This window comes from Rhagoletis pomonella, unplaced genomic scaffold, assembly GCF_013731165.1.
Source record: "Rhagoletis pomonella isolate Grant_MI unplaced genomic scaffold, Rhpom_1.0 Rhpom_scaffold_00002, whole genome shotgun sequence".
Classification (NCBI taxonomy): domain Eukaryota; kingdom Metazoa; phylum Arthropoda; class Insecta; order Diptera; family Tephritidae; genus Rhagoletis; species Rhagoletis pomonella.
Window position 1 is genome coordinate 54984848 of NW_023458556.1, and position 16086 is coordinate 55000933.

General features: G+C 36.9%; 4 protein-coding genes across 6 annotated transcripts; 2 read left to right on the forward strand and 2 right to left on the reverse strand.

The window, feature by feature from the left end:
* Positions 1–3529: 3529 nt before the first annotated feature.
* LOC118733816 (putative peptidyl-prolyl cis-trans isomerase dodo) lies at positions 3530–4591 on the forward strand. Its single transcript, XM_036463392.1, has 3 exons — positions 3530–3716; positions 3887–4198; positions 4257–4591. Exons 1-3 carry the CDS (start codon positions 3656–3658, stop codon positions 4364–4366), a joined length of 483 nt encoding a protein of 160 aa, XP_036319285.1. The 5' UTR covers positions 3530–3655; the 3' UTR covers positions 4367–4591.
* Positions 4438–7153, reverse strand: LOC118733812 (protein penguin). Of its 2 annotated transcripts, none has more exons than XM_036463388.1 (7): positions 6641–7153; positions 6408–6567; positions 5803–6342; positions 5334–5736; positions 5038–5273; positions 4833–4979; positions 4438–4767 (listed from the first exon to the last, which is right to left on the reverse strand). In XM_036463388.1, the coding sequence occupies exons 1-7, from the start codon at positions 7054–7056 to the stop codon at positions 4594–4596; spliced, it is 2076 nt and encodes a 691-aa protein (XP_036319281.1). In that variant the 5' UTR covers positions 7057–7153; the 3' UTR covers positions 4438–4593. The 2 variants fall into 2 exon arrangements, with proteins under 2 accessions (XP_036319281.1, XP_036319280.1); XM_036463387.1 differs by having other exon boundaries at positions 4833–4982.
* A 72-nt stretch (positions 7154–7225) lies between these two features.
* On the forward strand, positions 7226–9965 carry LOC118733813 (M-phase phosphoprotein 8). 2 transcript variants are annotated; one of them, XM_036463390.1, is made up of 6 exons: positions 7230–7319; positions 7388–7646; positions 7704–8012; positions 8797–8940; positions 8993–9378; positions 9434–9965. In XM_036463390.1, exons 2-6 carry the CDS (start codon positions 7476–7478, stop codon positions 9459–9461), a joined length of 1038 nt encoding a protein of 345 aa, XP_036319283.1. In that variant the 5' UTR covers positions 7230–7319; positions 7388–7475; the 3' UTR covers positions 9462–9965. The 2 variants fall into 2 exon arrangements, with proteins under 2 accessions (XP_036319282.1, XP_036319283.1); XM_036463389.1 differs by having other exon boundaries at positions 7226–7319; positions 7388–8012.
* A 2083-nt stretch (positions 9966–12048) lies between these two features.
* On the reverse strand, positions 12049–13288 carry LOC118733815 (NADH dehydrogenase [ubiquinone] flavoprotein 2, mitochondrial). Its single transcript, XM_036463391.1, has 5 exons — positions 13154–13288; positions 12885–13007; positions 12541–12816; positions 12357–12476; positions 12049–12281 (listed from the first exon to the last, which is right to left on the reverse strand). Exons 1-5 carry the CDS (start codon positions 13190–13192, stop codon positions 12108–12110), a joined length of 732 nt encoding a protein of 243 aa, XP_036319284.1. The 5' UTR covers positions 13193–13288; the 3' UTR covers positions 12049–12107.
* Positions 13289–16086: the final 2798 nt, after the last annotated feature.

Genomic DNA, 16086 nt, shown 5'->3' on the forward strand with positions numbered 1-16086 from the left:
GATTGTAAGAAATTTAGTCGTGAAAAAACTATATGCGATTGATAAGGCCAACGACAACTTCAAGATATGTCCAAAACTAACGGATGCCCACGTATACCCGATTTCGTTCGAGAAGATGAGCGTATCACGAGCGACACAACTCTTGAGCAACTCGGTAGCCGCCGGGATCGAGATGGCCAATGACCTCGGCCTACTTGGAGAATACAGAGAACTGCTCAAGTCCGTCAAGCCGACTCAAATCTTCGTAAAACGGATGAATGATTTGTTTGATGAGCTTGACGTCAAGTACATCGGACACAAAAACCCACTAAAATGGCCGATGCGCCGAAATTCTGAAGCAAAAACGGGTCGGCTACTTGAGCACATACAATACCTACAGAACATTGATGTAAGGAAAAAGAACTTGGCATGTATAAAAGGATTCATTCTGACAATAAAGTCAGTGATAAGCTTGTGCGAGGATATACTCGACCGATACCCCAGCTTGGACTTCGTGCTTTGCGGAAAGTTGAATCAGGACGCGTTGGAGAACTTCTTCTATAAAATCAGAGCCAGCCAAGGACTAAATATGCATCCTACAGCACACGATATCCAATACATAGTAGCAAGATTAATGTCAATGAAGATTTTGAGACACCGTTTTCAGGAAAAGGGTAGTAACTGCGAGGATGATGATGACGTTTTTTGGACTGGATTGACGATCATTCTAACGCAGAAGAAACCGGTTGGGATGAGGACCTATCAGTCGACTACCCAGATGAGCAACTAGCCGTGGGTGAAGATCCGTTAATAGGCAATCCAGACGATCAATTAGCCATGGAAGAAGATCTTCAAGACATTCCAGAAGAGCTATTTATCGACGAAATTCCTGAAAAACCTGCGGAGCTTCAGGTTCAACGCTACTATGCCGGATTCGCCATATATAAAAAGATCTTAAGGAAAATACATTGTGATAAATGCGCCAATTTCATGCAAAAGAAACAAAGCATAATGGAAGTTAGCTCCGAGGCATTGATCCGGGCAAAAAACTATACGGGCACCGAAGATATAAGGCTTGCGAATCCCAAGGACGAATTTTTTGAACTCTGTAGGATGCATTTAAAATGGTATCAGGAGTCCTTCAGTATCAGCGCTTGTAAACTCGAAGTGAAAAAGGAACTAATGCGATATATAAAGGAGAAAACGGACGATATATTCCCGGAGTGGTTCGCCGTAGACTACGAGTGCGCTGACCACCGTTTAAGTCTGCTTGGATACATGGTCACAGTGCTGCTGTTTAAAAACGCGAAATGGATGTCAAGGAGAGAAGAGGAAGCCTTCAAAAAGACAAGGAAACAGGCGAAACTAAAAAAATTATAAGCAGATCGTAAGGTATAAAGGCTATTAATTCATAATAAAAGCATGCGTTTGTAGTAAGTAGTTAGAAGTTAGTACATATATGCGCACGAGCCAAGTTTTTTAAAAGCGTTGACCATTTCAATAAGATGGATTGAATCGTGTTTTAGAAAACTGGTGAAACCCAAAAATGATACTAAAATTATACAAAAATTATAAATGATTTACTTTGTTATTAATTTTACTATTTTTTTATTTTCATTTCGTTTCAGGTTTTTTTCTTTACTTTTTTTAGCTTATGAACTCGCTAAATGCATTGCATATGTAAATATGTACATATAAAATTTTATTGAAAATAAATATGTATACGTACATATATGTATAATAACTAAAAACAACATAATTACAAGCTTTTATTTAACTTGCTCATTTTTCATTTGGATAAACGTTTTGATAGGTTTCTGATGCAAGTTTAGTTTTTGCATAGATGCAAAATAACAATTATTCACATACATAGATAAACGTAGATATGTAAATGAAAAATAAAAAATCAGAAATTTATGTGGCTGAATGAGCTGTTAAAGTGTCTATTAAGTTGCAAAACAATCAGAGTGTTCTGTGGCGCATGTAGTATGCGCGTAGCACATCGCGTTGTTATGCCGAAATGGCTCGGGTTCGAATCCGGCCAGCGGAATTCTTTCATTTTTTCGTTGATAATTTCATTTTGGTGTCTGAAATTGCTCTTTTAAAATTTTTTGATTTTCAGCAGCATCGTGAAGATCGTTTCGCAAGGGGAAGGCGTGCGGAGTGTATACGCATTTATGAAAGAATTTTTTTTTGTTGTGTTGAACGCACTTGGAATTATGAATGAAAGAAGCAAATTTTCGGTGAACGGTAAATAGCGTAGTGTAAATGTATATTTGTGTTGGTAGTTTACATGCATATACATACATATGTATGTATGGTAATAGGTACATATGTATGTATGTAGATTAATCTATATGTATTTATATGGAAATACATATATTTACATTTTTATATATGGATGTACGTACATATCTCTGTAAGTAGGGAAGGTAAATACATAAGCGAGGCGTATATTTGTATATTTATGTACTTTTTACATTTTTATGCCCCAAAAATACATATGTATGTAGATATGTATAAACATAATTTATTTATATACATACATATATACATAGATACAAAATTTTTCAGTTTTTTATATCAGATGCTTTGCAGACGCTTGTATTAAAATCATGATTAATTGCATGATGCATTAAAATTTTAATTTTTTGTTTTTTTAATACCGCGACTAAACGAACAGTTTTAACTATTTATCTTTTTTTATTTAATGTTAATTATTTTTATATATGTATGTATGTATGTATATTATTTTAAATTTATACAAAGTAATTTTTTATAAGGAAAAGAGAGAAAAATTATCAAAAATCAATACGACTTTTTAGCAACTTCAAACTGTCACTTTATTATACAAAAATTTTAATAAGCTACAAACTGCCTACCAAAAACTATTCTAGACATTAATATTCAAATACTAATAATTGCGATTAAAAGTTTTTGGAATTTTTCAAATTTTTGTATAAAAGGAGCTGAACTTTAATAAAAAATTAATGAACCTTAAAAAAAGCAAAAGAAAAGTAGTCAAAACTGATAAATATATATATGTGCTCAATTTTGTCGCGGGCTGTTTTTGGTAAAAATCTTGTTTGATTCAATTGTGCCCATATTTTTCCTCAGCTCAAGTAGTAGTACATAAATTTTACTGATCGCATCTATCAGGTTTGTTTTAACAATCAGGTCAAAATTACTTCAAATGCAAAATGCCGACGGCATGCATAAGCAAAAACCAAATTATTTCTATCATTTCATTGCTCCACTTTTCTCACAGCTCACTTTTTCTTCAACGTTCTTTTCGCCGTGAAAACAAAAGTGCAGCGAATTCATTTACGAAACCTGATGTCAAAACGGACGCGAATTCCTCTTGCAAACCTTCCAGACTCACTCGCCACACTTCAGCGAGTTGTCTCTTCTTATAGATTTACGTTCTTTGTTACTACTTCACTGGGTCATGTACCGTACCGCGCCTGATTGAGCTGGCATTAAATATATTTACTTTAGACACCCTGTGAAAGAACTTAATTCATGTTTTTAGCCCTCTTTGTCGTTCCATTCCACTTTACTTTGCCCATTGCAATACATAATTTTGAGTTGCTGTTTTGTGGTAGGATTTGCCTGGTTCAAAGAAATAGCAAAGTTCAGCTTATTAATTTAATAAAAAGATAAACTGTAGCACATAATGTCCGATACAGAGAAAAATATACCAGAAGGGTGGGAAGTACGCAAGAGTCGTTCAACCGGTACGTACTAAAATTTTCATTTTGTGTATGTTGGCCGGTAGAATTGATGCGAAACCGTGTCGTCTGCTTGTTTTAAGCTTTTGTATACATAGATACATATGTATGTATGCACACATGTATATTAATTTCATTAACTACGAATTCAACGTGTTTAAAAATTTATTTCGCAGGATTGACATATTATTTGAATATCTATACAAAGGAGTCTCAATGGGATTTGCCGACAGAGCCAGCAAAAAAGGAATCATCAGGACCCAGTGAAGTGCGTTGTTCCCATCTGCTTGTCAAACATAAAGGGAGTCGTCGGCCTAGCTCGTGGCGGGAAGAGAACATAACGCGATCCAAGGAAGAAGCACGTGCGACTTTGGAGGATTATCGCAAGCAAATTGAGTCTGGTGAGATCACACTTGCCGCCCTTGCAACTAAATATTCAGACTGCAGCTCTGCCAAACGTGGCGGCGATTTAGGTCCATTTGGCAAAGGTGAGAAAAATTATCAACTAATGGAAAACCGTATTTAAGTTATTTTAACTGCTTTCAGGCCAAATGCAAAAAGCATTTGAAGATGCAGCATTTAGTTTGAAGGTTGGACAAATGTCGAAAATTGTAGACACGGATTCCGGATTGCACATAATTTTACGAACGGAATGAACGTGGAATTTAATTAATCTGTTCAAATCTCTTCCCCATTTAGGACTATTTAAATGAAAATGCATTTGAACTTTATGAATGACTTAACCTTCCTTCTTTATCTTAATTCGTAAACGTTATTTGCTTCCCTATTACATCCATAGCATGGACTCTACAAATAATTCATAAAAGTCAAGTACACACATGAAAGAAGAAAATTAAAATGAATCACACTATACTAAAATATATTAAAACTCCATTTTATTCAGTAATAATTTTTGACCTGCTCCCATCCCCTCTTTCAGGACTTGATGTAGTGGTTTCAGTAGATCTTTAAGAATCGACTTTGTTGATTCAGTATTTTGCTCGAAAGTGTTCAGCAGGATAAAACAAGCGCGATTTACATTTACCCAATTTTTTAGCTAAAACAATAATAATTGGATTAAAAAAAAATAATATCCAAATTTAATTTGTGCATGTTTCTTACCGTTTCTTCGTTTAATTTTTGTACAAGTATCGAACCAAAAGTTTGCGCTTCGCTGTTTTGTGTTAGGCGCTCCTTATCATATTTGATAATCTTTTTCAATACGATGTGCAGGCCTGACTCTTCGATGCCAGGAATTGTGACAGCTTCCTTCTGAAAAATAAGAGGTTTTCCTATTTCGTACTTTGGCCAATATTGTGTACTTTACTTCTTTCTTTTTATCAACTTCGTCGTCAGTAGAATCATTCTGTTCATTTTCCTCAAAACTAGGCTCCAATCGTTTTTGCTTCTTTGCTTTTGTAGCATCCGATATTATTTTTTCCACGTCGTGAACAATCTTTTTGTTTTTAATTTTTGCTTCTTCTTCTACAGTTACGGCCCATGATGGGTCGACAATAACATCGGCTATTGCAGAGGTGGCTTTCTCAAAGTGTTCTTGACTTACTGTGAGGTAAAAGTATTAGTACTTCAAAAAAACCTACTGAAAAATTGTCAATTTGTTACATTTTTTTAATATCTCAGCTGTGACTAGACCAATATGTCGATTAGACAGCCAAAATTTGGCATTATCAGCAATCGCATTAGCTAAGGATTCTTCAATTTGCTCGAATATTTCCTTGCGTCGAATGTCTTTGTCCTTTTTGCCATATTGCAAACCATCCTCTATATTAGCTATGAAACTCGGATGAAAGCAGTTGGTATCTGCAGGCGCCACCAGCCATTCAATGACGCGACGACCCCATTGATTTGCCATCAGGGTTTCCAATTCAGGATGCAGCGTATCATATATGGCTTTTTTAGTTGCCTTAGTGTCGTCTAGCGAGTTTACTAATGCAAGTAAAAATATATGCCCATGCTCATGTGTACAAATTTTAACCAGGTGTTCCTTAATTGTTTTTATTATAGCCTGAACCAGTAAAAGTTTAGTTTGTAAATTGTATTTGAAGATTTTAAATTTAACATTTGTACTTACTCGCCGATTCTTGGGTGTTGACTTATAAAAACAGATTGTCGCTGATTGGGTGCCATCCTTCGTAGTCAGCATAAGCGGTATAAGAGGTGCAAAGGAACTTACTGTTTCTTCTATTTTGTCATCCTCACACTCTCCTAAATATTCTAAAATTACTGCATGAACTAGGGAATTATCTACCAATTGCTTGTTGGCCAAATGATCCAGGTTAGATTTAACCGCGCCTAAAATTGATCTTTTCATATTAAGAGTATTTTTGTAGGTATCGGCAAGAGTTTTCACGTTGTCGTCTTTGGAACTTCGATACAATTCTCCATAGAATTCTTGGCGTAGATAACCACGTTGTTTTGGATTGGCTACAGCATGATAGACATGGTCAAGAATTTTACTCGATATATTATGTCCAGCTAAACGTACTACATTTCCCATAAAACTATCGACCAGTTTTGACTTGATAGTGGGCGAGCCGTATTTGAACATCCGGAGAACACAGAAGTGTGAATACTTGGATACAGACATTTCCACAGCGAGTGGTAACAATTTCTACCGAAATATTTTAAGTTATTGTTATTTAAAGTTTTACATAATGTTCTTATATCTGAATTTACCTCTGAAAGTTGATCTCGAATCGAGGGCGAAGCATGCTTCAACATGCATTGGATGATGCGAGCTGTGTCATGAGCCATTATCAACTTTTTGATCACATCGCCACGGTTCAAAACATAGTACAGCTTTTCTACCAACTCTGATTTATTTTCAGTACGACGACTATAATATAAGTAGGTACATATGTAAAATATTTAAAACTTTTCCAGGCATACATATGTGAATATGATATTACCATTTAAGCTTTTCGTAAATTTGCTTCGCCTCAACAGACACTTCATATGAATCTTTGGCTTGTTTTCGTTTAAGTTTTAATTCTTTTTTCTCTTGTTTAAATTTGCGCCAGTCCGTTTTTTCGCTCTCACCAGGTGCTGCTCCCTTTAAACCTGGCTTTTTACCATTTTTACCAAACTTGTCAAGTCTCCGAGGTTGTCCTGCGCCAGGTTTTCCCAATGACTTTGGAGCAAATTTGTCTTTCACCATCTTTCCTGTAGCATTTCTTTGAGAGGTCTTGGCAAATTTATTTGCCTTCGACGAGCCGTCAGTTTTCGGCGGTTTATTTTTCCCTTTATCCAATTCCAATTTTTGTGACTTCTTTTTTATTGGACCATCACCCCTATTATCCGACAGACGCTTCTTAGTTTTAATCATTTTAAGTTCCAATTATTTTTTATTTAACAAAATCTTTAATAAAAACTGAATCCACGTGTGTATAAAAAGATGTTTTTATTTTTTGACAGCTGCATGAGCGGAATCCTTCCTTAATGCAACTCTGTTAATTCATTTTTCGTTTCGTTGCGCACCGTTTCGTTCCACTCGAAACGGTCAACGTTGCGCGTTTATAAATTTCTGTACTCCTTTTTCAGCGCTTCTGTTTTTTGGCACAATTTTTCACGGCGTCTTCGAAAATAAAGGTACGTTTTGCAGGTAAATCTTAATCTTCCAACAATTATTTTATCTTTGTTGAAGCAAATTTCTACAGAAATCCGAAGCTGAACAAACATTTAATATCAAAAGGGTAAGAATTGTGCGAAAAAACATTTTAAAGTTATCAAGCGGGGAAAATTAAAATGGGTAGAGTGCATAAGAAAAAAATCGCAGAATATGCGGAATCTGCTGAAAATGAGAATGAACAAGATGAGGAAGCTAAAAAGAGCGCCACGGTGGAGTCCAACAGCGATGAATCTGAAGTCGAAGGGGGTGCCGAGGAGGGTGATGACGGAAAGAAAAAGCAAAGCGTTGTAAGAGATCGAACTCATCCCGAAGGGAATACCGATGATGAATTCCATTCTGTACAGGGTAGCGCCACCGAAGATGACCAAGAGGATGGTAGCAGCGGTACAGTCGGCAAAAAGGCTAATAAGCGCAAAGCAGCGCCAGAAAAACTAACCGATGGCGCCGATGATAATGTGGATAGCGAGGATGAACCATTAAATGGCGGCGGCGGAGGTGGAAGTGCAAAGAAAGGGCGGAAGCCGGCAGGAGGCGGAAAACAAAAAACGGCTGGCAAAAATGATAAAGCCATTGGTAGGCGTGGCAAAGGGAAGAAGGCACAAGCAAAGGTAGAAGAGGAGGAGGGAGATGGTGAGGGTGAGGAAGTCTACGAGGTGAGTAGAGGTTATGTTTTATAATATGCATACATACAAACATTAAAATATCGATACTCGATTACTATTCAGCTTCGATCAGTCGTTTTTCGATAAAAATTTAACAAATATTAGGGGTTTTCATCTAAAGAGATAAAGGGATAAATTGCTTAAATGTATCAGTTTATCCGTATTCTTTAATGAACGCCCCTTGGTAAATAATTTCCATAATATTGTTTATTATTTAACTTATATGGCTAGTTAGTTCGTCCATTGTGCTAAATTGTTTCATGTGTTCGTAGCAAATGCGACCACCTGGCTACCTGTAAGGGTTGAATTTTGCTGAAATTTATACAAAAACGTTTGATGTAGTGATAAAGTTTGGTTAAGTAGATTTCCATACAAAGTTTGACAGTTCGTTTATCAAAAGGGTACTGTTTATGAATTTGTGCAACGATTTTTGGTTGTGTGTGGAGCTGACTTCATAAAGCGGTACCACCCACCCCTAAATCGTTGTACAAATGCTAAACATTTCCCTATCAAAATTGTAAATTTACATTTATATAAAGTTTAATAACAGTTTTACTTTTTCGGAAAACACCTCTTGGAGTGATTTCAAGTAGAAATATAGAAAAAATGCGCTTTGAAATCAAACATAGAAGTATGAAATGTTTTATCGCAAGAGATTTTAAATTTATTGATGGTTTACCTGTTTGAAATTTCTGTTTTCTTAAGTCTTCCATATTCCAGAATACATTGATTTTTCTTTTAACACTTGCAAACAATTTTATTTATTTGCTATAAGGTTAAGGACATAGTAAGCCACAAAGTAGAACATGGTGTTACTTACTACTTAATACGCTGGAAGGGCTATACTAAAGATGACGACACCTGGGAGCCTGAGGATACGTTGTCGTGTCCGGACATAATTGAAAGATACAAAAATAAAGTAAGTACATTGTAAAAAAAAAATGTCACACCAACAATGATTGTATCATTAGCAATCGCCAAGTAAATCGAGCAAAAAGACTGGCGTGGCTGCTAAGAAAGGACGTCCAGTAAAGGGACAATTGGCAGCTGATCCAAATAAAGAGTGGGAGGTTGATAAGATAATAGACTACGCCGAGGAGAAGAATCAACGTATATTTCGTATACGTTGGAAGGGATTTGGCCCTAAACATGACACATGGGAACCAGAAGCGAATTTGTCATGTGACGAAATTATCGATAAGTTTATGAAACGAATGAAATCACAAGAAAATGTATCGTTCAAAGAACTTCGCGAGGAGCCGAAAAAGACAAAACGGCTCGTGAACCAAACGCTACCACGTACAAATTATCATAATCCGATTGGACGCAAATCAAAGCGCGCAGTCTCGAAGAAGAGGTAATTACTGAAATTACTTTAAAATTGCTTTAAGAGTAAGAGTGTTACTTTCCAGGGTTTATTATGGCGATAGCGATGAGTAATTTGAAAGTGGTGACATAGTTTAAGATGACTTAATGGTGTTTTTGTTTTCCTAAATCATCGCTTTTTTACTGAAACGACACCTTAGCATGTTGCAGCATTGTTTTGATCTTTCTATTGTGCATTTCAAACTTTACGTACATAAAAGATCTGCATTTCATTGATACTATGTTTTACCGGCAGCAAAAACTACAAAATAAAACAAAAATTACATTAAATTTGTTAGAATTATCTAAATTCTAACTTCAGAATGAATTATTAAATAAAAAAAAAGTTAATTAAACTTTTCTGGTGGCATGCTGTAGGTGTTCTAGGCAATACGTTTATTAATGTATGCATAATTAATTATAAAGGAAACATCGCATTAAGCGTTTTATCAACAATATAAAATTGAATAAAATTATTTTATCAAGAGAAGATTACCCAATTCTAGAAATTGTAATCTTGAATTATATAAAACTATGATTCTGCTCGTTTTTAAGAATAAATATAAATGAGTAAAAGCACTACGTCTTTTTTTATGTAAGATAGATATGTTACTGGCGAAATGGAGTATCCATTAAGAAGGTTTTATTTGGAATACTATTGGAGTGCCAGCCCTTGACCAGATTACAATCCGTGTCGTTTTGGTTATGCAGACCGATTGAGCTTGTCGACGGCGACCCTTGCTAAGTGCCTAATGATTGAATTACTCTTGCTAAATTATCGCACTACGATAGATTCAGAGTGATAGCTCCAAGTGCTTATCATTTCAGAGTAGTAAATATTACTTTCCCTGTCGTATACATGTGTAGGTAAGCATAGATTAGCACTTCGTTTTTTTTTTTATTCAGGGCTATCACTGAATCGATTGTAGTTCGATTTTTCGTGAAATCTAGGAAAATGCATATACATATGCACGTTGAAACGAAAATCGGACTATGATGGATTCAGCGATAGCCAATATTAATTACGGACAAGTAATATAGGCTGCTATGTTCAGAAATGGCATCATAGTTTAGAAATAAAATAGTCTTATGTTTTGGCTTGATTCATTTCTGAAAACGGATAGTTTCAAAATTAATCCAACGTTCATTTTACTTTTATTATCTATTTTGATAACTTCGTTATTTAATTTTTAGAAAATTATCATTTTTAATATCGTCTGAACACAACTTCCGAAAGCAAACACACTGCATTAATTCAAATTGCCCCAATTATTTTGTTGCAGCAACTAATTAGCTATCACCTAATCTGATAGCCCTTCAATTGTTTTCGTCAAGCTCAACTAACGATAGGCTCAGGAAGCGTGCCGTTTTAACGGAACCAGAGGTAGTGGGATGTTAGTTGAGTTGAATTGCGGAGCAACTGAAGAGGTGGTTGCAGTCGTGAGAAGTACGTCCAAATCCCGGAAGTAACCTCGTACGTTGGAGTCTAGTTTAGACAAATAAGAGTTTAACCTAATATAGTATCCAGATCGCAGCTGAGCCACAGTTACGCGGTCTACAGGTGGTGAGTGTACTCCTATGATGTCATTCACAAAACGGGAGATAGTGAAGGTGGTGGCAGTCTCTGTGAATGTCGTTTATTGCCTGTAAACAGAGGGCCGGGTCTAGAGGTTTATTACGTGTATTGTTGGATCTCATCCTTTAGTTCGCCCTTATGATCTCATAAGTACTCACCCATATTGCGAGTGTCGACTAGTAGTAGATAAACGGCTATTATTCGAGTATCGAGTATCCATAGTTGGCCACATCACAAATTTCACATGAACAAATATTCCCAAAAATTATAAAGCAGAACAAAAACATTTTTTCCCAATTTCTTGTTTTTCCTGTTAAGTTATGGGAATGTTTTATTCACATGGAATTGGTGATAGGGCTGAGTATGTATTTTCGATGTCGTTTTCTCATTCAATAAGTGAGTGTGAATTGGATTTAGACGTTCATCTTTCTAAAACAAACGATTGTAGAAGGATGAACGACTAAAAACTGTTCAAAGTCGCTTATTGATGGGGAAATCCACATTCACAATACCAAGGAAAAGCGATAATCGAATAGTCTTTTATCTACTACTAGTCGACACTCGCAATAGGGGTGACTGCTTCAAACCTTCCCTTATAACGCATTATTATTTTTATTTTTTTACTTATACTTGTGTTTCTTTGGGTTATCCAGCTCAGTATCACGATCACTTCTCACGGAAACGATCTGGATCATTCTTGTTGGGGTTGGCAGCATTTTATACTACTAGCACGAGGAAGACGAAAATATTAAAATGAACTCACTAAATGTGGAACATATTTAACATAAAGGCAATTTATTTGAACCAAGTAAGACTCGTTAACTTACGAGAAACAAATGGCAGAATATCTGTTTGTGTATACATACAATCATTTGTCTGGGCTACCAAACCGTGCGGCAACCATATCGTTGTTGCATTTGGGTGCAAATTTCTTATCCGGATCCCGATCATTGCCCAAGAAACACAGCCACTATTTTGTTCACAAAAAACAGCTAAAAAGAAACTTAGGGCATACCAATACGGCATTACTAATGCATATCTAAATTTTTTTGTTCCCAAAATTCCTGTTTTACTTAGGCAACTAACTTCATTTCATCGGGGTTTATTCAAGATTAAAGAGCAAAAAATTGGATAAATTAGTCAAATTATTGGAGGGCTGGCTGCAGACCGAATCCAGGTCCCTTTGGTTCCTCACTCAGCGAGGTGGGCTCGCCAGCAGGTTCGCTGGCGAAACGACCGCTACGTGGACCAGGTGGTGATGGTTTGCCCGCTTTGAAATCCGCTAATATTTGTTGCATGTCTTTGACGGTTAAGTCTTCCTGCAGTGCAAAGAATTATATTATGTATATTTCTTAGAACAATAAAAGTTAACGTAAATGCTTAGTGTAACTCACATAATAATCGTCATTAATGGCGACCATTGGTGCATTAACACAAGCACCTAAGCACTCTACTTCAGAAATGGTAAACAGGCCATCTTTAGTCTTTTCACCTGGTTCCACACCCAAAGTTTTCTGCAATAAAACGAGGTTTATGAATTATCGAAAAATACCTTTTTATGGATTAATAAAATAATACCTTGCAACATTCCATAATTTCATCAGAACCACGTAGCCAGCATGGCGTGGTAGTGCATACTTGTATATGGTATTTGCCAGTGGGTTGACGCAAAAACATTGTGTAGAAAGTAGCGACTTCGTAAACTCGCATATGTGATACTTCTAGAATTTCGGCAACCTTTTGCATGGCCGAGATGGGCAACCAACCATATTGGCGTTGCGCTAAATCGAGCAGTGGGATCATGGCGGCGCGTTTGTAACCCTCTGGGTAAATGCTGATAATAGCTTCAACACGCTTTTATGGATGAAATAGGAGATAAAGAGAGTTAATTAAAAACTAGCAAAACACGATAGTTGACTGACCTTCTTATTCTCTGGCGTAAACTCGAATTTGATGCTTGGGTTGTCTTCCGGAGTGTCGCGGTGCACGAAGAGATGATCACTGCGTTGCACTGCGCTCGTGGCAATAGTGCGCATACTGCCACGCTATACCGTAAGTGCAAAATACATGAAACAATTAGGAACAAATTATTATTTTTACGTTTTAAATTACATAACGAGCCGTGCGTACCGCTTTCATGGCAAACATACGTTAAATATTGTGGTCAATGGTTCCCTTTATTACAACTTACCACTAAATTGATCGACCTTGCTGCACAGCTCGAAAGCATTTTAAGAATTTTAAATCGAAAACAAATTTGTAACAAAATATCGTTTATACAGCAGCTGCAATGCAATCGTCCTTTTTGTTTGGTTGACCAAAGTGACGGCCCAGCTACCATCAGCTTATTGACGTTTTTGACATTTTATAAACAGCTGATCGGTGATTGACAATCGCAAGCTTCTCTAGGTTCTTTCCAGTACAATCCATTGTGAAATGAATACATAAGGTGGCGCTGATTGTAGTTGCGTTCGATAACAAAATTAGCCAACACCATGCAACAATCAAAATCAAGAGCGTAAGCGAAAATTCTCTCCCAAAGAGAAGAAAAAGCAAAAAAGTAAACGAACAGGAAATTAGCCATCACTTGCAAAAACCGGAAGAAGAAGACACACCAGCTGACTTTGTTTATGTTTTATTTGTAAACAAACTAAAATTCATGTTGCCTCCATGTAAGAAAAGAGGAAAGTGAACGTTCGATGTTCGCCAGTAACATCTCTAGAAGTAAAAACTAGTTGGCACTATCATAAAGTCACATAGCAGGCAGCCAAAAAGCATATAAACACCAAAACTCGAAAGAAGCAATTTTGTTTGTTTACAAAAATTGCAACCATATGTTCTGTGATCATATGTTTTCGTGATGGATCATTTTTGCTGACTAAAATTTTGCCAGTACAAAATGAACGCTTCTCTTGCATCAAAATGAACGCTTGCTCTCTAAATTTTTGTGTGTTGGATAATTTTTTGTCGTTATCGAACGCCATCCAGTCAAAATTTGGAAAACTATTACAAATTTTTGACTTGCCGAACGCAACTTGTGATACCGCTAACTCTCTCTTGAAAATTTTGACAGTATATGACCAGTGATCGGTCTTCTACCACATTGTGATAGATCTGCCACTTTTTTGAGCATCTACCACATCTACCGCACAAGGTCTGAAATCTACCACATATTCGCATTTTTGTGTAGTTTTATTTTTGCTCGACATAATTATCTTAATTTTAAGAGCAAAAATTGTCCCACACTAAACACTAATAACAGGCAGAAGAGGATTATAAAATAAACTGTAAAATCGCCCCACATTACATCATACTCCTACCCTGTCGGAAACACCAACAACGAAAATGAGAATAACGGCACATGCAACAATTAATTGTAAGAAAAATATTTTCTAATAAAAAAAAAATTATTATAATTGTCAATAGTATTTTCAATCTTGATAATTTATCAAGAAAATAGACTTAAACTTAAACTGCTAGAACTGGGAGTTCTTGATAAATAATCAAAAATTGACAAATTATAAAAATATTGGCCCGTAGTCATAGTCAAAATAAAGTCGACTTTAAAGTTAGTTGCAGCTTTTTGACATAATTTTCAATGGGATATCTGTCAAAAAAGCTGCAACTAACTTTAAAGTCGACTTTATTTTGACTATGACTACGGGCCATTGAATTTATTAAGTCACAGAAACAGGCTGTAAGTATATACACATTTGTTATGAAATTTGGCAGTTTTATTCAGTATATTTTTTCTTTTTTCAGTGAAGAAGTGAAGATTTTGGTAGTCAAGATTTGGTAGCTTTCGGTAATTTTTCTTAAGAGATTTTGGTAGAAAAAAATGTTGGCGAGTGGCAACCATGCGCAAGACCGATAGAATACAAGATTGCGCTGATTGAAATTCGGGAGAGTAACGTGAATATGACGTCATCGGAGATTTGCCGGCGAAGAGAGCGGAGAGAGATCTACCAGCATGTATATAGCTTTGTTTCTTAACAGATAATTATCACAAATTATCACTAGTTTCTGCTGAAAAGCGTTTCTTAACCCAAAAAAGTAGCATTCATAATTTTTTCTCTCATTCGTAATTGGCACTATAAATAGTGAAGTCTGTTCCCCTTGTGACCGGTATTCTTTGCTCCACAGCTTTGAGTCAATCCCAGTTAGCTTGGGAGGGGCACTTCACCACAATGTTTCCATCCCTCTCTTATGAACGAGCATTGTCTACAGTGCCGGAGGCAATAACGGCCCGGATCAGCGTTTAATTTCCGCAGTAGTCATCTGCCGAGTCTAACCCGCCCTGCCCATTATGGCAATGAGCAGAGGGCCTTTTACGGGCTCACAATAAGTTGCCCGGGACCCAGACATCGAGAAGTAGTTGCTTCGAAGGAATAGCGAGGGCAGTTCTGCCTCGACCGACGCTTGCATCATTTCTTCCCTTGGTTTGAGGCAAGCGTTTCGTGGCGCCAGAGGTCTGTCTGGATGATTGGAATTGGGCAATGCCCCACCAGTACCGTGCCAAACTATGACTCGAAGAGGCATTGGGACAGCAATTGGTGTCTGTCACCACAGGTTTTTTTTTTTCTTGCAACGTTCGCAAGCAGATTTGGATGTCGGTACTCCCATCAAGTTCCACTGGTTTTTGGAGTAACATCCGTAGACCTGCTCCGCTTACTGAATGCAGCGACAGGAGGAGTTCGGTCAGCCTCAGAAGAGGGTTTCACCTGCTTGCGTTTCATCCCCCGATACTTGCTCTTCTGGGCTGTGGAAAGAGGACCAACTCCGTCAGTGGAGGGTAGTTGGCAGCGAACTGCTTCTCCACCTAGATCCCATGCAAGAGATTGGTCCTCTTCCGGCTCTGAAGAAGAGAGGATTGGGTTTTTCTCCCTATTCTTCTCCAGTATGCGCTCCTGGTCTATGACGTTAGGGACTTTGGCAACGGTTGGGGCCGCAAATGCGGACGATTTCCACAGATACAGATACTAAAGTAGTTTAAAGAGTTAACCTAAATACAAGTTGTTAATAAATTTGAAGATATGCTTTAATAAAACTTGCTTAATTTTCTCTGAAATCTTAATACATAACATGGACACTAGTGGAAACGACTTCGGTCTTGTTTCTTAGGTG

Bases quoted from the DNA above. Each gene is read 5' to 3' on its own strand.
- LOC118733816 (XM_036463392.1), top strand. From the start codon at position 3,656: ATGTCCGATACAGAGAAAAATATACCAGAAGGGTGGGAAGTACGCAAG. The intron at 3,717-3,886 runs GTACGTACTAAA...TTTATTTCGCAG, and splicing joins ACGCAAGAGTCGTTCAACCG to GATTGACATATTATTTGAAT. The intron at 4,199-4,256 runs GTGAGAAAAATT...AACTGCTTTCAG, and splicing joins TTTAGGTCCATTTGGCAAAG to GCCAAATGCAAAAAGCATTT.
- LOC118733812 (XM_036463387.1), bottom strand. From the start codon at position 7,056: ATGATTAAAACTAAGAAGCGTCTGTCGGATAATAGGGGTGATGGTCCA. The intron at 6,568-6,640 runs GTAATATCATAT...CTTATATTATAG, and splicing joins ATTTACGAAAAGCTTAAATG to TCGTCGTACTGAAAATAAAT. The intron at 5,737-5,802 runs GTAAGTACAAAT...TTACTGGTTCAG, and splicing joins CAACACCCAAGAATCGGCGA to GCTATAATAAAAACAATTAA.
- LOC118733813 (XM_036463389.1), top strand. From the start codon at position 7,476: ATGGGTAGAGTGCATAAGAAAAAAATCGCAGAATATGCGGAATCTGCT. The intron at 8,013-8,796 runs GTGAGTAGAGGT...ATTTGCTATAAG, and splicing joins AGGGTGAGGAAGTCTACGAG to GTTAAGGACATAGTAAGCCA. The intron at 8,941-8,992 runs GTAAGTACATTG...TTGTATCATTAG, and splicing joins TTGAAAGATACAAAAATAAA to CAATCGCCAAGTAAATCGAG.
- LOC118733815 (XM_036463391.1), bottom strand. From the start codon at position 13,192: ATGCTTTCGAGCTGTGCAGCAAGGTCGATCAATTTAGTG. The intron at 13,008-13,153 runs GTAAGTTGTAAT...CTTACGGTATAG, and splicing joins CAAGGTCGATCAATTTAGTG to CGTGGCAGTATGCGCACTAT. The intron at 12,817-12,884 runs GTCAGTCAACTA...CATCCATAAAAG, and splicing joins TTACGCCAGAGAATAAGAAG to CGTGTTGAAGCTATTATCAG.